General features: G+C 50.6%; 1 protein-coding gene across 1 annotated transcript in view; it reads right to left on the bottom strand.

Moving 5' to 3' along the window:
• Positions 1–22,110, bottom strand: part of ANKH (ANKH inorganic pyrophosphate transport regulator) — a 137,425-nt gene that overhangs the window by 19,971 nt on the left and 95,344 nt on the right. Inside the window, exons 5-8 of the mRNA XM_049648762.1 lie at positions 18,799–18,969; positions 16,837–16,971; positions 14,350–14,442; positions 10,156–10,251 (exon numbers count right to left, since the gene is read on the bottom strand). Coding sequence (XP_049504719.1) covers positions 10,156–10,251; positions 14,350–14,442; positions 16,837–16,971; positions 18,799–18,969 — 495 coding nt within the window. The remainder of the gene's footprint in view (positions 1–10,155; positions 10,252–14,349; positions 14,443–16,836; positions 16,972–18,798; positions 18,970–22,110) is intronic.

The following is a 22,110-nucleotide window of genomic DNA, read 5'->3' as shown; positions in this document are numbered from 1 at the left end:
TTGTTCTTAAGCCATCAGGTTCGGGACAATTTCTTACGGCTGCCACAGAAAACGAACACACTGCCCAACACCACAGTATGCGTTTATTGCCTGTCTGCTCTAGGAGACGACACATTCCATAGAAAAAGGCGACTTTGTGTGTTTATTTCATCGTGGTAGCCTCAGAGCCCGCTATGTAGCAGGGGCTGGAGCATCTGGTGAAGGACTGCCTGGGTAGATACGCATGTGTGCTCCGTCTGGGTAGCTGTGCCCATCAGAAGAGAGCCCCGAGCATCCTTCTAAAGCTCAGGCTTCAGAGAATTTTTGCAGTGCACACACGTGTGGCTTCAAATCTTTCCCTGACGGCATTTCCAACATTTGGTTGGCATCTACAAACGTATTGGACGTTCTGGGCCAGGAGGCTGAAAACGTGGATTTCTCTTCCTGTGCTCACTGCAGAGCGTGGGTAACTGACATTTCTGAGTTAGCAAGACGGCCGACGGACGGAGTGAGCACTGTCCGCATTTGGCACTGGAGGCCACAGACAGAAAGGTGTGACGGGACCTCCGAAGAGCTTTCCCAAGCCTCAGGGAGAAAACCGGTGTGCATATTATATGTCTCGTGTGTGCGTCCGGTCCTCCTGGAGAAGATATGTGCACATCTATCGAGACACTGATTTTTTCAAAACACCAAAAAAAAAAAAAAAAAAAATCCCACAGGAATTTGGAAGGATGTATAGATAGAAGTAGAAAAATTCACAGATTTATTCACTGGCATCCAATGTACCAATAGCCGCTTGTTTACATACACAGATACCTTATCTTCGCTTGGAATCCCGTGTATTTGGGGGACTTCCTGATCACGAGAGCTGGTGTTTTTTGCTTACAGCGTGCCTGGCGCTATGCTCGTAAGTCTTAGGAGGAGGGTATTCTTATCATGCCCGTCTGGCAGCTGGGGAAGCTGAGGCTTAGTTTTAGATGACCCTTCCAAAGCCACCCAGCTGGTGCACAGAGGAGCCGGGATTTGACTCCAGGCCCCAGGACCTCAGGACCACGTGCGTAAACACAGTGCTCTGGGGTACTGAATTCCAGCTTGAGGGTAAATCCCTCTCCCAGGGCCCCAGGGCCATTCAGCGCAGGCTTGCAGCCCTGCCTCTAAGCCCCTTTCCAGTTCAGAGGTGCTGGCGGTCTTGTTTTGTTTTGGCCCAATTCATTCTTCGAGCCCCATCGGTCAAGAGCCATCTCTCGGGGAGGATCAAAAGACAGGCCCTTGAAAACCATCTGGCACCTGATTCACGGGGAGCAGCTTTTCCAGGCACTGCTAATTTTTCTCACCATCACACTGTGTTTCTCTTGAGTGGTGCCCTGGGCTCAGAAGGTTAAGTATGAAAGGACCCCGAGAACAATCTCGTGGCGCAATTCAGTCATGTTTACCTCACTGTGTTGGACCCCAGAGCAGGAAACGCAGTAATAAACCCTTTAAGAGAAAAAATAACGTTTTGGGCAAAGGTCACATATCATTAGCTCCAAGTGACTTTGCTTTCCAGGTCACTTTCTAAGCCCACCTGTAGGTGCAGGGGTCACCTAAGAGCTGGGAGAGGTCAACCAGTGAAATACGTCCGTGACCTGAGCGGTTTCTGACTGTCCTCTTTTGTTCCTGGGTCCAACGGTCTCTGGCTTCATTAAGCACACAAGATGACCCTTTAACGGACCAACTGGCATTTCATGTCCTCGCTGTGCTCATTTCACACCCTGCTTGATGTACATGCGTTTCTGTGGGGTTCTTTGAGATCACGGAGGTATTTTACGTGGGCTTTGCTGACCCCTTACATATCGTATCCATGTAAATCCCACAGGGCACCGAGAGTTTCAGGCCACCGGGAACACGCTCATGTTCAGAGCCCCAAGTACCCGGGAGCGTGTGAGCACAGGCTGAAATCAGAAAACCGACAAGCCACGGACATCAGCCTTGCCCTGTCCACGCACCTTACTGTGAACTGCCACTGGGAGGGTCCTGCCTATGCATGTGATCAAGCCATGTCTCAGTCCTACACACTGTAACATGCCCACCGTGTAAGAAGAAAACTGCTCTCCACACTGGTTCTGTTTTTAAGCGGAGACTCCTAAAAACAACTAAGAAAAGAGGCACGGTCATCAAACACAATTCCTGGAAGTCTGTGAATCAGTCCCTGCCGGGTTCCTCTGCCATTGCTGGAACAACACTGTCACCTTGCTCTGATAAATCTGCCCTTGCACCAGAAAAGCGTCGGGGAGCCTGGCAACCGCACCTGAGCCGGGGGCGGGGTGGGGGGGGGGTGTCAGCAGCCAACACTCGTCCCTGCAGGATCCACGGGCCAATCAGGACTCCCCAGCGGGCCCCGGGGAGAATGCGGTGTCTTCACCGTTCTTCTCTTTGTAGAACACGGGTGTGTACAGACACGTTAAGCTGAAACCAGTAATCTCTACGCCTTGGTGCCAAATCAGATACCACTTATAAGATCCAAGTGGGAAGAAGAGAAGTGTCGAGGTTCTGAGACAACTTGGAGGAATAAATACAACTGGATAAAATACTAACAACTTAATTCCTTCTCTGGACGTTGGGAATGTGTTTAGGCTTTTCGGTGCTGGGGACAGTGGCCTGTTCAAGGGCCTGATTCAGAGGTGTACGGGATGACTCAATTAGGGGACAGCAGCGCAAAGCCAAAATGCAAAGTAACCCACATCCCCCACTGCTGCTCCCATCGGACGCCGTGATGTCAACACCACCCCCGAGAAAAGCCCCGAAAAACCAGGCCTGCGAGGATATAATTAATCACGGAAATTTGGGGACAGTGCCGTAACAACGAAAAGTATTTCTAAGCAAATCCGCTACTCTGATTCTTACGCAAAGAATCTGGAAATAATGGAGATGCTTATGCAAACAGTGAGTGGAGAATTTAAAAAGAAACCAGGTAGTTGAATAGTCACGTGTGGCTGATCGATCCGTGGCCTTCCCTGACCACGTCAGTGTAGGAGTTTTCTGGGGCCGCCGTAGCAAAATAGCATAAACCGGGTGGCTCAGCACAACCCAAGGTTCTTGCCCCACGGTCGTGGAGTCCAGCATCAGGGTGTGGATGGGGCCGCACCCCCTCGCAGGCCCTGGGGAAGGTCCACTCCAGGCGCTGCCTGGCTTCTGGTGGCGCCCTGTGGCATGCTCCCGGGCTTGTCTGTGTCCGGATTTGCCCTCTTGTAAGACCAGCAATCATACGGATTAGGGGCCCACCTCACTCACTTCGCAGTGCCTCATCTGAACCCCGTTTCCCAGTAAGATCACATTCAGGGATGCTGGATGTCAGGGCTTCAATACGGGAATTTCTGGCGAATACAGTTAGAGCCATAGCAACTCAGAACAGAAGATTCAGGGTTGAGTGCAGATCCACACTTCCCCTTTTTACCACCCACTGACATCAAAAAGCAAAGCTCAGGAGGATCCGGAGTAAAAGAAACTTATTTTAACTTTTTAAAAAAGAAACAGATGCTTTAGTAGTAACGGCTGCCGGCCTCACACACACTTAGTACCCTACTGTGTGAGGCGGTGTGGTCGGCCGGCACACTGGTGGCTTTCTCCTCTCTCTGCTTCAAGGGACAGCAACACACACACACACACACACACACACACACACACACACACACACACCAAGCAGCCTCCATCTACTGAAGGTGACAGAGGTCAGTGGGATACACTCTGGAGACCCGGGCACAGTCCCATGACCTTGGCATAATCTGACCAAAACCAAGTCTGGACAAGCCTGGTGAGGATCTCACTCCATACCTGCCTCCCCGAAATAGGCCAGTTCCCCAAGATCACCCTACAGAATAGCCTATTTGGCCAACTGCCAATTTGTCAAATTCACTGGTTTCTTAAAAACCTATCTCTTTTTAGCTCCTCTAAAATTTACAGCAATTTGTACTGGAAGGATTGGCAGGGCCCTGGAGGGCTGTGAGGGCTCCGGGCTCTCTGGGGCCCTCACATCCTCCCTACCTCTCTGTGTCCCCACCTCTGCCTCTGCCCATCTTTCCTGGACTCTCAACCTCTCCGTTCTTTTTCTGACCCGTGGTCTCTCCCCTTCCTCTGATCAGCACTCCTCCATCCTCCCCTCCTGACTGTCTCTGGGTTCAGTGACCAGGGGATGCTGGGTATGACTGTGAAGGTTGTTCACTGCACAAAAGTACCCGGCTGGTTCTGCCTGCCAAGATCCATCTGGATGGATGCCCATTTCCATTTTGTGTCAAGGGGGTTGGGGAGGCCCCAGCAGCAGCCAAGCCTCTGCTCTGCGTGGATTCTTTTCCAACTCTCTTGGAGCAGAGAGGCCGCCTTCTTTGCACCAGCTCCCCAGAAGTAGAGCAGAAAGGAACTCAAGAAAATACCGAATGTTCTTAAAATGCCGCTGTGAAGTCAAAATAGAAACTGGTCTTTGGGACACCTCTTCCTCATTGAAAGGACTGTTGAAAAGACACATCGTACCCTGGCTAATGGTCTCTATTTTACCCCCAAATCTAGAATCCAGAAAGGAATCATGATAAACTCAGTGGGGCCACCAAGAGGCCGAGTTTCTGTACCTTTAGGATCACCAGTGCCTTTCCCCAGGAGGAAGGGATACTGCTCCTGCTCCCTGACCGCAAGCTCCTCACCGCCACCCTCGGCCCGTGTTCCCCACGGTTGTCTGCTGGACAAACTCAGCCTGTCAGGATGCAGTCATTAGCACCGTGCTCGGCAGCCAGTCGCAGAAGCCACGGAGACTCACGGCTCTACCGCAAGGTTCAGGGCAAACCGGGCCATCTGCTGGTGACCCCAGCACCAGCCGCAGACTCCTGCTCGCGGCCCTGCCTCCTGTGTCGCTCTGATGGCTGGTCTGCCGTGTCTCCTCCTCTGCGGGGGCCCCCGCACGGAGAGCTCTCACCACGCAGCCGGTCTTCCGAATCGATTTACACCGTGTGTGTTTTCGAACCGTGTGATCCTTTACCCCAAACACCGGCTCGTTAGGCCGCAGTCACCTTGCTAACACTGGTTGGCATTATGTCTCTTCCCCCTGCCGCTACCGAGGGGATCGCTTTTCATGTGACCGTTCTACCATTTTCAAGATAACCTTTCGGGGGGACTCAAGTGCCCCCCCCTTTCCTCACCCTGACTCCCATCAAATGACACCGATCAGTGCTTCTTCCCCAAGGCAGCTCTGAAGGAGGAAAAGGAAGGTGCTAAGGGAAGAGTATTTCTACTTTTTGACTCGACCCACCTCCCCAGTCCATCTTCATGGGCCTGTGCTGCCCTTCTTGAAGGAAAACTCCCGGATAAAGGCGTGAGGAAGAACCAGCTTTTGGAGTAGAACAGATACTCTGAATTTAAATGGAAAGTCTACACTTGGGAATGAATGTATATATGCATTGTAGTGTACTGAATACGAGTCTCTTATTAACTGTCAAAAGTGACACAGCCGTGGGGCACCTGGGTGGCTCGGTTGGTTAAGCGTCTGTGACTTTGACTCAGGTCATGATGTCACGGTCGTGAGATCGAGCCCCTCGTCGGGCTCTGGGCTGACAGTGAAGAGCCTGCTTGAGATTCTCTCCCTGTCCCTCTGTCTCTGCCTCTCTCTCTCAAAATAAAAATAAAAAATAAAATAAAATAAAAGGGAAATATGTTAGCTCGTTAAAAGATACACTTTAGGGGCGCCTGGGTGGCTCAGTCGGTTAAGCGTCTGACTTTGGCTCAGGTCATCATCTCACGGTTCATGGGTTCGAGACCCATATCAGGCTCTGTGCTGACAGCTCAGAGCCTGGAGCCTGCTTCCGATTCTGTGTCTCCCTCTCTCTCTGCCCCTCCCCTGCTCACGCTCTCTCTCTCTCTCTCTCTCTCTCTCAAAAATGAATAAACACTAAAAAAATTTTTTTTTTAAAGTGACGCAGCCGTATTTTTCACGGGCAAAGGCAGACGTTGAACCCAAAATGTCAGGGCCTGGAGAGCGAGTCCATTCTGATGGAAAGATGGATTTTTGTTCTAGACAGTTACACATTTGCTTTTGAAAAGCAGTCAGCATCCCTGGATCACTGAGTGTCTGCAGAATCTGCGGGGTCAGCTCTTCTCAAAGACCCCAGGGGAAGAGCTAGTGTGCCCCAAGAAGCAGAGCTCCAGAAAGTGCTCTAGTTCTAGGTTTCTAGGTGTTCTTCTTACAGAAGGGCTGTAAGGCTGTTGGTGCCACCAGGAAGCTCGGAATCTATCCGTGATACCGTCCACTGGGATAAACACAACGTGTGCTGCTCTTGAGTGTTTCAGTGGCCGCTGCTACATTAACTTCCTGACACTAAGTTTTCTGTTTGTTTAAGTTCATCTCTTTATTTTGAGAGGGAGAGAGAGAGAGAGAGAGAACACGAGCAGAGGAGGGGCAGAGAGAGAAGGAGACAGAGAATCCAAGTCAGGCTCCACACTGTAAGCATAAAGTCCGACATGGGGCTCGAACTCATGAACCATGAGATTCATGACCTGAGCTGAAGTCAGATGCCCTGACACTCAGAAGTTTTAAAATTAAAAAAAAAACATGGGGCGCCTGGGTGGCTCAGTCGGTTGAGCGTCTGACTTTGGCTCAGGTCATGATCTCACGGTCTGTGAGTTCGAGCCCCGCGTCAGGCTCTGGGCTGACGGCTTGGAGCCTGGAGCCTGCTTCGGATTGTGTGGCTCCCTCTCTCTCTGCCCCTCCCCGACTCATGCTCTGTCTCTCTCTCTCTCTCTGTCAAAAATAAATAAACATTAAAGAAAAAAATTAAAAAAAAATGATAAAAACAAAACCAAACCAGACTCGAGAGTAAAGGGCCTCTTACGAAAGCTTTAGAAGTTGCATAAACTCAGGGCGCCTGGGTGGCTCTGTTGGTTAAGCTTCTGACTCTGGATTTCAGCCCAGGTCATGATCTCACAGTTGGTGGGATCGAGCCCCGCATCAGGCTCTGTGTGGACAGTGTGAAGCCTCCTTGGGACTCTCTCCCCCCACCGCTACCCCCTTGTGCTCTCTTTCTCTCTCAAAATAAATAAATAAAAATTAAAAAAGGTAAAAGTTGGGTAAATTGAGTATAAATAAGAGACTCTCGCCCACCAGGGATGAGTGCTATCAGTACCCTTCTGACTCACGGTTAAGTCTTAATCGACAGATGTATTTATTAACGGTTCATGGTGCCCCTTCGGTGCCTGATAGGATACTCGGGCCTGAGGACAGAAGGTGGCTAAGTCACAGACCCTGCCTCGGGCACTTCAGAGCCAACAGGGAGCAACAGATACAAAGACTGAATACGGAAAGTGCTACAGAAAGGAACGTATACGTTGTAGCCACAGCTTAACATTTAGGAAAGAAAAACCAAAACCAAAACCCTGTAATTGAAACTAACGTAACGCTGTGTGCCGATTATACTTCAACTTAAAAAAATTGTTTACTTGTCCCCCATGTCTTTTAAAGACAATTCCCGTGGCCAAGATGTTGGGCCAACTGCACCGTTGTAAGGATAACGTATGAGACGCTTGATTAGCTGCAAACTCAAATACTACTGTTTTTCGTGTGGAAGAAACCACCGTTTCAAGCATGGCGCCCACGTCTGGAGCCTCTGGGCCAGACAGCTGTTCCTACTCGCTGGACCCAGCAGGGTCTCACTTATCCTCTCTGAGTCATTTCCTTTTCTAAGAAATTAAGGGTTTTGATTAGCTCATCTCCAAGTTTCTTCCCAACGAAGGGCTTCTAATTTCCGTGAAAATCTACCCTGACATACTTCCAGTTACAGAGGATAGGATTGGAATAATTAAACTGGAAAAAAAAAAAAAAAAAAAGAAAAGCCTTTACATGGGCAATCAAAGCATTTTTCTAGATCATTACCATGTCAAAATAAACCAGTTGCACTTGACTTAGAGGTGCAGGTTACTGCTCGTGCACCGAAGGAGAGAAGGAACAACCTTAAGTCCGGTCGGGCAAAGTTCTGTCGGGCTCAACTGTACCTGGGGGGAGATGTTTAAATGGAGTGACAGGCGACAGAGGAGAGCAGACTCCGGACTGCAGAACCAGTGACAACCCAGAGCTTCCAGCTTTCAGGGAGGGATGAGGTCCAAGTCATAGCACCTGGCATCCGACTCGACTCAACTTTTGACTTCCAATCATTTCACATAGTCTCCAAAAGCTGAGGTCTGTTCCTGGAATAGAAACCTTCCCTCTGCTTTTTCTAAAATACTCTTTTAAACAGTTTCAAGGTTGCTCACTGTTTTCCTAATATTTTAGGGAACTATGGAAAAATCTGCACACCATAGAGAAATAACGCGAATAGGGGAGCAGGGTTGCCTGGGGTAACCTGTCCCGACTAAGCAGGCATGCTATCAGACATTCTTCCTCGGTGAGGTGGCACTGGGCTATGTTTCCAACACCCCTACTCCCCCCGTCTCCCCCCACTTTCATGAGGGATGAACTGGCGGGAGGGGCAGGTTGGGGTCAAGGGGCGGTTGAGGACACAAGGTCACGATGTGTGATGGATGGGACAGGCTATTTGTCTCGTGTTGCCCTTGTTATGATCCATTCAAGTGTTGGATCAATGGATCAAATATTAAACGGTGGGCTTTGCAAAAATATCCATTGAAGGTTTTCCTTAAAGAATCTTTTTTTAAAGTTTATTTATTTACCTTGAGAGAAAGAGAGACACAGATAGAGAGGGAGAGGAGAATCTCAAGCGGGCTCTGCACTTCAGCACAAAGCCCTATGCGAGACTCGGGAACCTTGAGATCATGACCTGAGCTGAAATCAGGAGGAGGACGCTTAGCTGACTGAGCCACCCACCTGGGTGCCCCTCCATTGAAGGTTTCAATTTTTTTTTAATGTTTATTAGTTTTTGAGAGAGGGAGCGAGAGAGAGAGACAGAGAGAGAACATGAACATGAGCAGGGGAGAGGCAGAGAGAGAGGGGGACACAGAAGCAGACTCCAGGCTCTGAGCTGTCAGCACAGACCCCGACACGGGGCTCGAGCTCACGGACCTCGAGATCATGACCTGAGCCCATTGGACGCTTAACCAACTGAGCCACCCAGGAGCCCCTCCGTCGAAGGTTTAAAACACGTGTAGGGCTTGAGTTTAAGGACCACACCCAGGGTTCAGCAAGCCCAATAATCCCTTTGATAACAGAAGGGCTAAAGTTACAGTGTGCCTCTCATCAGGGCAACCAACCCTTCTGCCTTAGGTCCTCATCATCAGTCACTGATGGTAAGAGCTGCGTGCCCCCGGCATTTCTGGAACATACTTATATTGTATTTTATACATGGAGACTTTCTACAGGACTTAATAGGAAATGTGTAGTCACCACAACAAACAAGAAAAACTGAACTAAGTTCAAAAGCCCCGCATTTCTTTTTACCTCCTTCTCATCTCCCTCTTTAGAACTCAAAGGGCACAGTCCACAATGGAAGTTTGGTTATAAATGTTTTTTTTTTCTTTTCTTTTCTCTTTTTTTTTTGCTACTACAAACTACCTTAAATTATATACCATGTGTTTAGGGTTATAGAGCATGTATATCCATGTTTTTTGAACAGTATCTTCTACACTTAAATTGCATGGCGGTTGATATAGAAAGGATGTACGTTGCTTATTTAGGCTGTGCACGGTGCGTGCTGTTATCCCCGCTTGTCCACAGCTGTATCCTCGAAAACGGCACCGGGCTTGGGACCTCGTAGGTGCTTGATAAGTACGCGTCGAATGATGAGTAAATAGATAGGACACAGCAGCGGTATAAGCGTAATCAGCAAAGGATCTTTTACGGGGGTAACTGAAATAACACCAACGAGATTTGGAAGAGGGACAGGGATGTTTATACAGTTGACTCCGGATGTTTAAAAATGGGCCAGCAGTTACTCAGGAAGACAAGAGTATTATTAAAACGAAAGGCAAAGTCTGCCCTTCTTCAGCATGTTTAGAAGTCTCTGGAAATGCCAGAAGTCTACCCTTTCTTCCTGTATTCAATGACCTTCCTAAATAACTGCTGTTCATACTTGGGGACAACAACGTTTTAAAGAGGTTGTTATTTAATTCCGTATAACATCACAGTATGGAATACAAGGCGTCTCCCTTTAAAACGGCCATTTCCCCTTTCCACAAACAACAACGGGGGGGGGGGGTGTCGGTCTCTCTCCTTACCGTGAGTGACAAGGCCATGCAGACGAACGTGAACTTCTTGATGTGGGCGGCCGTCACCGTGTTGCTGGTGCTCACCAGTTTATTGCTGGGGTTATTCTAGGGCGAAAGAAAGGGACAGTGGTTATCCTGACCACACGTGCATCTTGAAGAGCATCTTGTTTTGGTTTTATTGGATGTGTCTGAAGTACGGGTGTCACCTGACAGCTGGGAGGACGGCTGTCACTTTCTCTCTTAGACAGCTGTCAGGTTTCTGGACTTGAACGTGAACCGGAGGGGGTTCTGGACGGAACTCTGGGCAGTGTCTCCTGAGCGTGTGTTCCCTGGGCGCTGGCCACCCACCCAGCCTAGTCCAGGGCCCCGGCCCGGGTGGCCCCTCCTGGCCACCTGGCACCTCCTCGAAGCTACAGCCCAGCTCGGTGACCTTCGGGGCCCTGTCCTCCCCACCAGCGGGCATTCTCGGCCCTGCCTGCCCTGACCCAGACTCCTCCACTTGTATTCCAGACACAACCTCTTCCTCTTCCCCTATCCCACTTGGTGTTTTCATGTTTCTGTGCTTCTGTTCCTCCTCGCCTCTTTGGATCTTCTGAATTTCAAAGCTACCCTCTTCGGGGCACATCACGGGCACAGCCCGTCTGCTTCGTGAAGCCTCTCTGATCTTATAGCCCGAAGTGCCCCGGGGCCCCACTTCCTGGAAAGCAGGCGAGCCCAGAGCTCTCTGGAGGTGGGTACGCTGCAGGGGGGCACGTGTGCAAGGTGCACGCCGGTTGCGGGCACAGAACTGGGCACCTCACTCTTCCCCTTGACTCCTGCCCCTCAGCACAGTCTTTCTTGCGGAGAAGGTGCTCACCGCCGCCACACTGGGTTTTAAGCAACCAGTGCGGACGGCCCAAATGTCCTCTCGCCCGTCCTGAGGCTTGCTCAGACCATCCCAGCGCCACTGCTAAGCAGGCCTAACACCCGATCAAGCTGGCGCCTGGCCCCTCATCACGAACACCAGCGGAGAAAAAGACCCCCCGGCCTCCACAAGGGATCCAGTTAGTCCCAGGGGCGACCGACAGAAGCAAACCGGGGCTGCTGGCTCGCGTCCCACTGGATGAAAGACGCAGAAGCAGAGCGGATACGGGTTCTACTGGGAAAAGAGCTTCTGACGGTTCCTTTTACTTTGGGAGCTTAGGCAGTCTCTCCGGTCCCTTCCCCCTGCACGTGCCGTGCCGCCAGCACAAACCTCTGCTTGAGCCTGCGTGTTCCACATCCCAGCCTCTAAAGTGGATCCGCTTTTCTGAACAACAGAGTTTGCCTCGGCAGCAGAGTGCAAGTCTCTCCACTCCCCCCCCCCCCCCCCCCGCCCCACCCCGGGGATTTGCGAGAGAGGGGCCCGAGTGGGCGCGCCACAGAGAGTCAGGAAACCAACCCGGGAGCGCCACGTCGCCCATGGGGGACAGCAGCGTGGCGCAGAGCCTTCGCGTGCGCTTTGGTTTCTACGCCCGCAGTTCGTTCCGCCAGCGTGGATGGAACGAACACACCAGCAGGGACCATTAGGTTGGCGTCCGTGTTTCGTTTTGTTTGCCCCATCTGCTGAGCAACATAGCCCTTCGCGGGTGAGAACTGAACATCGGAGAGATTCTGCATGAGTGGAAAACGCTCCCCGTTGCTGCTATTTAGTGGGAGCCACCAGAAGTTATGCAAGAAATGTTAGATCTCTTAGGCCGGAGCCCACAAAGAGGCTAAGGATCTCAATTGTCAACGCAGCAAATTCTGCAAGTCCACACAGAGGGGTCTCAGATTTGGGCAAACAGACGGCATTCACGCGAATGGCTTAGAGGACTTCCCTGCCATGCCTGGAACAATGAGCGAGGCCCCACAAGGGTTCTGAGCCACGCCAGTTGCTGGCTGGAGGTACACGCTCGTTCAAGGGATTTTTTCGTAGCACCTAACCTCTGTGATCGCGAACGAAACCGAGTTTTTCTTGGATGCGCCTGCTGAAACTGTATCGTGTTACATTGTTAAGTTTTATTATTTCGAGGTAGCCAAAAAAAAAATTCCAGATGAGACTTCCTCCCCCAGCCCGGAGGCTCTGACTCTTCAGTGCTTCCTGTTCTCATCACGTTTTCTTACATAATCTTGGTCTCCAAGAGCTAGAAATTTAGCAAGAAGACTTCTATGCGTTTTGGTTTTCTAGGATTTACTTCTTTTTTTTAGCTCTTGTTTTTTTTGTCTTTTTTTTTAAGTTTATTTATTTATTTTGAGAGAGACAGAGACAGTACAAGTGGAGAAGGGGCAGAGAGAGACAGAGAGAGAGAGGGAATCCCAAGCAGGCTCCTTGGTGTCAGCACAGCGCCTGATGCAGGGCTTGAACTCGTGAAACTGTGAGATCACGACCTGGGCAGAAACCAAGAGTTGGACACTAACCAACTGAGCCACCCAGGCACCCCTGGGATTTACTTCTCTGTGCACGTGACTTAAAACGAAGACGACAATTTCTATCAATAGATTGGATTAAACTCACTCACACAAGAATTACAAGGAGGAAAATCTCCCGCAAGCCACTCGTGCCTCAAGTTTGCTCTCAGAGCATTTTTAGGAGCTGCGCTGCTTCCTGATGTTGCGAGATGCTGATGTGTGAAACAGGGAGTGGGTCCAGCTCGTAGTCCACTGGGGAGGTTCCACACCCAGTGAAGAGATCCGGGCAGCACCACCGCCCTGTCTTGTTAGGCTGCATGGTGGGCATCCCTGAAGCGAGCTGCCATTCACGGGTGAGTATGGGGCTGGGAACAGAGGCAGGTGACACCATGGGGGATGTACAGGGTGGAAGGATGCCGTGGATGGGGACGTGTGACAGAGGGGTGTGTGTGTGTGTGTGTGTGTGTGTGTGTGTGTGTTTGCACGAGTCTGCTGGTAGAACACAGAGAAGAAGGTGGACCCACAGCGGATACTGTCTTTCCAGACTTGAGTCTCCGCCCCTGGCTCATCCCCACTCAGAGATGCCTGGGGCGGGGGGTGTGCCCTGGGTCAGGGAGGCAAGCTGGACAGGAAACCTTTCTGGGGCCCCACTCCACAGGTATTGCTCTTTTCTAGAAGCTCACAAACAACTAAACATTTGAGAATCCGGAGGCTGTGTGAAAGAAAGAGCTAAGCGTATACAGCCTGTGGCTGGGCCTTGCTCGCGTGGCCTCCCAGGATTTCCCATGTCCATGCGAGCCTGGGAGCGGGGGGCTGGGGTGAGGGGAGGAGGGAGGCCAGCTTTAGCTAGTCAGAGCCCAGACTGCCTGTGCTGCCAGAGCTGATGTGCTGGGGCCCCTGGCCAAGAGGCCTCCTCTCCTCACATCCCAGGACTCTTGCTGGGGGAAGATAAAGCGGTATCGGCCGTGGCTCTGAGCTTGTCCTGGAGAAGTTCAAGGCAAAATAGCTGCTATTAAAAGTACACGTCAGGTTGTGCGCCTCTTTCCCCATTTTTCATTTTAAAACATCGTATACTATCTTTTGGGGGGGGGGTATGTTTTGCTGTAAAACTCTATAGGTTCATATAACTAAGCTTTAATGAAATAGACACGAATTAAATGATTGGTAGGACAGTACCCCCCCCCCCCCCCCAGCCACAGGCTGCAAGTCTGAAGGGTTATGTGCCTCCCTAGGGGGTGCCAGCAGCCGCGGAGGGGGCAGAGCTGTTGTTCATAGAGGCTTTCAGCTGGAAAGTCTGCTGCATCCAAACCAACCCGGACCCAGGTCGGCCGTGTGGACAACTTCAGCGCGCATGGTCCCAAGTGTTGAACGAGCTCCATAAGCCTAGGAGCTCAAGCGCACCACCCTGTCTGTTCCTTCACATCTGCTCTGAGGTCAGTAAAGTCTTAGTTTTATTTAATAAACAAAAGACAGAGGCAAAATCCAATGTATTCAATTTTCTTGAGAGTCCATTTTCCCTTCGCAAAAAAATTAATGATACCTCAACAGGAACCACCTAAGAGCAGATACGGTTCGGAGGGCATTGGAGAACTGGCATCAGGGTAAGCCGGATAGCCTCTGTTATTTCCTGAGGGAACTGTTTCACAATTACGTTTGACCCCCTCGACGCCACGGTAACCTTACAGAGGGAGGTGAGACGGGGAAATATCAAAGTGTTCCTCATCAGAGATGCCTGTCCATCAAAAGCTAGTTTTAAAGAGTGTGTTTTAGGCACCACGCCGCACGGGTTCTCACCTTGTCAAAAGCAGGGTAGACGGCACGGATTTCCGTCAGCCATCCATATGGCATGTGACCCACAGGGTATGTGGCTGTCAAAATTGCCACCGCCTACAAGAGGAAAAGCCAGCAGAATTAGCGCCCACATCCCCGAGAGAATTTCCAGTAGCTGCTGTTTGCCCCGTGGCAGCACGAGCCGTCTCTGGGGTGGCCGCCACAGACAGATAACCCCACACTGGGTGACAAGCATTGGCCAGCCACAGGACAGCCCCGGGGGAAGCGGGGAAGGGGCAGGTGGTCCACTGTGACCATGGATGGGAGTGGGGGTACAGGAGCCCAGGTAGTGCATGGAGACCAGGAGGATGCATCTTCTTTACACGAATCCAAAGAGAAACAGCTCTGGGTTGTGGGCTGGACAAGCTACAGTTTGAACCTAGGCCCACCAGACCAAGGATCTTTGCTCTTTCCATTGAGCCGAATGGAACCCTCCAGGCTAGCCCAGTTGTGGAGTCTCAACATGCGATTTTGAGCCCGCTCTGCTCTCTGGGTAGTCTTCGCTCAGGGTCCGCCTCTATGCCTCCATCTTGTTCCTCCTGCAGGTGGCCTGGCTGTGGCCAGCGGTGGCTCTGTGGCCCTCTCCTTCCAACTCAACTCACTTTTAATCTGTCCAGCCAGGATAGCCTGATTTTGATGTTTAACTTAAGAAGACTAAGTAAATATTTCTTACAGGAAACCAAACATGTTCTTCCGTGGAAATGAGGCTTTCTCTTCCTATGTGAATGAAAAGGAAGGGGTATTGGGGGGTGGGAGGGAGGGCAGGGTGGGTGATGGGTATCGAGGAGGGCACCTTTTGGGATGAGCACTGGGTGTTGTATGGAAACCAATTTGACAGTAAATTTCATATATTAAAAAAATAAATAAATAAAAAATAAATAAAATAAAAAAAAAAAAAAAAAGAAAAGGACGGGGTATGAAAACAAAGCATTGAACCCCACGTGTTGGCGAGTTCAGCTCTAGCTGGCTAGTAAAAGAGAAGTTCAGCCTTCATCTATTTTAATGAACATAACATTGATGCCTGGAACATGAAGCGAGTCCCCAGCTGGGTGAAGAAACCGCTGTGAGGGTAGAGTGGTAGACCCGAGTCAAACCTCCACTTGGTCACCTACCAGCGGCGTGAAGTGTGGACCCACTCAGACCCCCTGTCTGTTCCTCTAGCAGAACTGTGGGAATAACGGCATCCATGACACAGGGCTGTGGGGGGTCAACTCAATGTGCATAAAGTGCCCTCACATAGCAGATGGTCAATCGACGTGGGTCCTGTACCCTCTGTGCTGGGCCTCTAGGTCATGGAGGTCACTACAGAAACGGCTCCAATACATCACTTGCCTTATTTTTTTTTTTTTTTAAAGGGGATGATGGAGTTCTGGCACAGAAGTGACGGGGGTCACGTACTTTCTTTTCCTGTGCGACTAAAACTGAAGTCGTTAACTGAAAAAGCTGCTGGGTTACAGGAGCCACCCAAGATGATGACCTTCACGATCCAAAACACAAAATCCAGGAACCAACTGAGGCAGGAGAAGGTGTCCTGCTTGGGATTTATGTGCTTCCCTTCCTAAGCCAACACGAGCTGCTTCCCAGGACATGGAAACTGGCACGAGACCCCGGGCTGGAGACATGCCGAGAACACATTCAAAGGCAACGAGCAAAACCAGAAGGCCCTCACGGGCAGCCACCAGCCCTCCTGAAGGACCAGCGCTTCCGGAGACGGAATCGATTCTCCAGAAGGCAGCAGAGTGAGGGAAGGAACGAAGTAGCTCTATTTGGTCATCCCATCCTTGAGAGATGGAAAAAATGATTCAACTCTTTTTTTGTTTTTTTTTTTTTTTTGGAGCAGCTGCCAGTTTCCAGATAAATTTCTTGAGTTGTGAGTGAGTAGATGAGGGAGGTCTTCATTCGGAGGAGGGCAGACTGCCACAGGGCACGCAGGGCCGTGACCGCTGGGCCATATGTGTAGGAAGGCGGAGCATGAACAGGCGAGAGAGGCCGGGGTCACGATGGAGGCACCGGCCCTCACAGTCTGGGCGTTTTCGTTGCTGTGCCCGGCACAGTCTCTGGTCTTCGGCAACCACAGTGAAGCAGCATCATCCCGACTCCACGGAAAAACGGAAAGGCCATTGGGCGGGAGGCGGAAAATCTGGATTCTGAGGCCAGCCCAGCTTCTTGCTAGTTTTGTGTCCTCGCCTCTGTTTTCTCATATGGCCAATGAGAACGATGAAGGAGCTGTCTCCTTCCATACTCATAAATAAGGAAGGAATGATATGATTGTAAGAGCCTCATGGCTTCTGAGTGTGAATGTGTCACATAATTTAATACCACAGGATTACTGAAGCTCTCAAGAGGGATCAGAAACAAGCTTGCATCCACCTTCCCGCCCCCACTCTTCATGAGGTGACTACAAGCCTCCCCCTCCCCGCCCTGGCCCCCCATCCCCAGAAAGTGCCCTACCTCTGTCGCTGCAGAACTCCCACCAAGGTCCCGGGAAACAAAGAGGTTGACGATCGGTCTACTGATTCTCTGTGTAGCCAAGATGAGAGCCAGGGGCCACCAGAAGCTCAGCATCTTCCTTATCGTTGCATCCCCCTGTGTCAAGAAATGGAGAGAAAGGGTCACTAGGCTCTAGAAGCAGAACAGGAGAAACACTTCAGAGCCAAAGCTTTTCCTTCTGATGTCAATCACGCGTCAATTCATTGGACTTAAAAAAAAAAATGGCACAAGGAAAGCCTCTGTAGCCAAGCCAATCTGAATGAAAACAAAACGTACAGTCTTACTCGAAATTAACTCAGACGGCTGGCAAGCTGCTGTGAAATCAAAACACACATTTAAGTATGATGGATCCACATCACCGTTTCCCAAAGAGGGAAGCTCTAAACTCAGGCAGACCCCGATTCCATGGCCTGAGAAGCAGGCTGGAAATTAGTTTTTGTTTAAGTCATCAAATGGGCTGGCTAGAAGCCACGTCTGTAAGAGGTAACTCTCAGAAGTAAAAAAATTACTGTAATTTATTTTGTAACCCGTCAGGTCGCAAATGCGCCTAATTATTTGGGCACCGTACAAATCAACGACAAAGATTCTTATTCTCGAGGCTCTCACAGAAGTCATGTAAATGTGCAGAAGCGTAAAGATAAGAACACGGTCAAGAAAATGTGGTTTGTTAAGAATTCTACAAAGTAAAGATGTGTGCAGTCTTTAAAGCCTGGCTTTTGTGATTTTATGATTTTGATTCTTCAGAGGTGAAGGGTTACATCATGGAACCAGGTCAGCCGCTTTGGTTTCCCTTTGCTGGTGGCTCAATGTTACGAGATGGATTGTTACCATCAAGACCAATTTGATGTGGTTGTCCTAGGCACGGAAACGACGAGATCGGGTTTTATTGACGGCCTGCCCTCTCGGATGGAGGGAAGTGGTCAATGTAATTATTGTTCTGACATGACAGGGGTAACCTGTGGTCAAAGGCGGGATCAGGGACTTATTCCGGGCCCTTAGGGAACCAAGCATATCTACCTTACAGCTAGATGGAAGCACAGCCCGGTGACACCTGATAACGAAGGTAGAACAGATGAGCATATACATAAATCAGATACTGTTGACACTGATGATGAAAAAGTGCTTGGGCCACGGGTGTAAGATCATACCCTGCTTCTATCCGACTCAACTTCGGAAGTGCAGGCCAAGCTCTGTCTCCATCCAGCAGCGTCTCAGACCTTATCGCTAGCTATCTCCTTTCTCTCAGCTTCCGTGGCCCTTGTGTCCCGTCTGCAGGTCTATGTGCTCTCCTGGATCCACGTCTGGGTGTCGCTTCTGTGTTGGTCTTAGCTACCAGACGAGGTATGCTACAGTGGCTTGAGGATAGAGACCCTGTTTAAAATGTTTCTGGGCCCCTCGACGGTACCTATAGGCTCTGCTCGCTCCACAGAAGGTACGTGAATGCACAACTGTGTTTGGCCCGTACAGAAAGTATAAACAAAGCCTGGGGCCCTGCTGTGAAATTAAGAAGACCCCAAATATGAGTTTAAAGGTACTGCGGGTCCTAAAACACTTGTTGATTAATATACAAGTACCGTGCGCTATTGGATGGCCCCACTGGAGCTCCATTTTGATGAATGACTGACTTTTGACAATAGAGGGTAAGAAAAACCGAACCTGCTATACCTACTCACCCTGACCTGACTCACTGTGCCTCAGTCTCCCTGATATGCAACTAAGGAGGCTGAACAGCGACCTCTAAGACCTCTTCTATCTCCAGGGGCCCTTCATTCTCCAACCGTCTCCCCTGTGGCCACGACCTAGCACTCGACGGCTTGGAGCATGTGCTTCTTCTACGGATACCCCCAATTCGCAAAGGGCTGGGGCAGCACTCGGCCGCCCTCGGAGGCACAGACGGGGTGTCGGCGAGTTCTAAGGACGTACCCCCAGCTCCGGTCCGCTCCTGTCGGGGATGATGTCGTGGATGTTCTTGTAGTAGCCCAGGCACAGGGTGGTGCAGCGCACAAGGGCGCCCATGTACAAGGAAAGGATGGGGATGAGCAGAGGCTCCCTGCATTCCAGGTGACTGTGAAGCAAAATGGCTACAAAAACGACCTGAGAGATAGGAAAACGAGAGCAAGTCAGAGGGGAGAAGATGGAGCCCGTCGACAGCAGCACAGTCCAACAACCTCTTGCACCCCGATGAGATACATCTCTGAGTGAAAATCCCGACGTTGGGGAGGAGAATGGAAACTTGGGCTGAGGCTCAAGGCCACTCTCAGAGTTCAGGGTCAGATGCCTGGGGTTCACTGGAAGGGCACACGATCATTTTGCCATATTCACCACGAAGGTTCTTTGACGGTAACTGCACATCTCGTTAAGGTTATTGCTAAAAAAAAAATATCTGGAAACTTTGGGCTCCTAGATTCCCAAAAGATGTGGCAAGGTTTGCCCTTCTTGAACCTGGATCCCGACACGCGCAGGTAACCCACACGGGAGGCCCTAAGTCCACAAGGAAAGAGTAGTGGTGATCAGTGATGTCTATAGAAAAATACACATTTAACATTTACAAGATGCAATTCATTAAAAATGCTGCAAAAGGCACCAATGTTAATTATTATAAGGCAAGCCAAATTAAAATTTAAAATATAAACTTATAGAGGTGGAATAAGTCAAAAAAATAGTCAAGAGGGATTGAAAAAAATCATCAAGTATTGATCTCTACTGACTGTAGAGTCTCCACAACAAATTTAACAACGTATTTAACCTTCCTGTCTGCAAAACTCAGACAAGCAGCCCAGTCTCTGTCCAGAGCCATCTGGGGATTCATACATTCAGGAGAGCACTGAGCATACTGAGTGCAAAAATAAAGTAATGGGGGAGGGGGACGATTCCTGAGCTACATTGACTTTTTTTTTTAATGCTTATTTATTTTTGAGAGAGAGAGAGAGAGAAAAGACAGGTGGGAGGGGCATAGAGAGACGGAGACACAGAATCTGAAGCAGGTTCTAGGCTCTGAGCTGTCAGCACAGAGCCTGATGTAGGGCTCGAACCCATGAACCGTGAGGTCACAAACTGAGCCCAAGTTGGACGCTTAACCGACTGAGCCACCCAGGCACCCCTCGACTTTTCTTTTTTGTTTAAAGATTTTATTTTTAAGCAATCTCTACACGTAACGTGGGGCTCAAACTTACAACCCTGAGATCAAGAGTCACATACATGCTCTACTGCCTGAGACAGCCAGGCACCCTGAGCTAGAGCGACTTTAATGGCCAAATATCTGTGGAACAATAGGCGTGCAAAATATACCGCCATCGAGTGATCCTGACCAGAGGAGGCTTATCCTGATCACTTCAGTGCCAAGAGGTCAGTGATGACAGAGAGTTAAAAAGGAAGCTGGAGACTGAGCGTGATTAACTGGATGAGTGCCTTCTGCTGCTGTAGGCAACACACACAGAAAAGCAGGGTAATACAGAGAAACTTCTGAACGCAGTAAAAGCATCAGATGCTAGAGGGGGTTTGTTGACGGCATCGACGAATCTCGTGCCCGGCTGTCATTCTCAAACCCAGTACATGAGGCTGACTGGGACAGGGAGCCTCCGGGGATGCAGGAGAGAGAGGCACTGCTTGGCCACGAGGACGCGCCAGGCTGCCCGCAGCCCCGACAATGTGAACGGACACAAGTCAGGCCACGTTCACACTCGCGCTCACGCTCTCGGAGGATACAGCAGAGCCCAGTGATAGAAGTCAAGATGCCCGGACCTGGCTCCTGGACCGAGGGAAGGTGGGAAGCACTGGGCCAGTGGCTCTCACAGCCTCCCTGCGCGTTTAATAGCTCGATGCCATGTGGCCCAGCACCTGTCACAGAGCAGACACCATCACTGTGGATTGCATTGTTTGCCAACTGAAAATAACACGGGGCAGGGGCGCCTGGGTGGCTAAGTCGGTTAAGCGTCCGACTCTTGATTTCGTCTCAGGTCATGATCTCACGGTTCTTGAGTTTGAGCCCCGCGCTGGGCTGTGCACTGGCAACTGGGACCCTGCTTGGGATTCCCTCTCCCTCTCTCTCTAGCCCCTCCCCTGCGCGCACTCTCTCTCTCTCTCTCTCAAAATGAAATGAAATGAAATAAAGTAAAATAACACGGGGCCTTCTGCAATTAAAGTCCAGAATTATGACTCTGAGTCTGATATAGCCACCGAAAATACTGGGTTATTTTCTGAGGGGGAACCTAGGGCCTCACTGGTGAGGATTTTTCCCAGTGAGAGCCTGTTCTGTGCTGGCCTTGTACTGGGTGCCGGGATTCAGTGATCAATAAATTCACCCCAAATTCTGTCCTGGGGAGCGGACGGTCGAGTGGAGAAGCAGGGACCTTAATCACGCAGTGATGCTGGCAAGCGCCCGCTGACACAGGGAAGGAAGAGTGGCTGTGCTAGGACAGCCAGGCTGCTGTGAGGGAGGGCGTCTTCCTGGGTGCTGTCTGAGCTGAGACCTACAGTCTCCGCAGGAGACTAGCCAGGAATGGCAGGCGTCGGTGGTAGGTGGGGAGAACTGAGGCAGAACATTTCCTCCCGGGGAAGATGGGGCTGAGGTGAAAAGCCCCAGTGGAAGGGGGCTCTGCCCTACCGAGGCCCCGAACGGAGTACCCGTGGCTGGAGTGCAGGAAGCGAGGGGACAAGAGGAGACTGCCAGGCTGGAGAGGAAGCAAGGCCAAAGGTCTTCAGTACCTTGTTGGCCGTGACCAGGATTTTGAGTTTTTTACCTCAAGAACACCAGGAAGCAATTTCTTAGGGTTTTTTTTTTCTTTCATGTTTATTTATTTATTTTGAGAGAGAGAGAGGGAGAGAGGAGAAGGAGAGGAAGAGAGAGAATCCCAAGCAGGCTCCTTACTCACTCAGTGTGGAGCCTGACACGGGGCTCCATCCCGTGACCGTGACCTGAGCCGAATTCGAGAGTTAGATGCTTAACCGACTGAGCCACTCAGGTGACCCCATCAGGAGCAGCTTCCAAGCAGGGGATGAGGTAAAAGAACGGATTACAGGGGTGGCAGTGGGGAAGGGAGGAGGTGGGTCAGAGCAGAGGCAGAGGCAAGAGAGGAGACATCCGGGTGGGAGGGGAGGCAGAGATGGGGAGAGGAGGGCGGATAAAAGAAACATCTACAACTGGGGAGCCTGCCCAGTTGGTTAAGTGTCTGACTCTTGATTTCAGCTCAGGTCGTGATCTCACAGTTTATGGGTTCAAGCCCCATGTCGGGCTCT

The sequence above is a fragment of the Panthera uncia genome, assembly GCF_023721935.1.
Source record: "Panthera uncia isolate 11264 chromosome A1 unlocalized genomic scaffold, Puncia_PCG_1.0 HiC_scaffold_17, whole genome shotgun sequence".
NCBI classification, from domain to species: domain Eukaryota; kingdom Metazoa; phylum Chordata; class Mammalia; order Carnivora; family Felidae; genus Panthera; species Panthera uncia.
The sequence above is the reverse complement of the archived record's forward strand: the minus strand, read 5'-3'. Positions and strand labels throughout refer to the sequence as shown.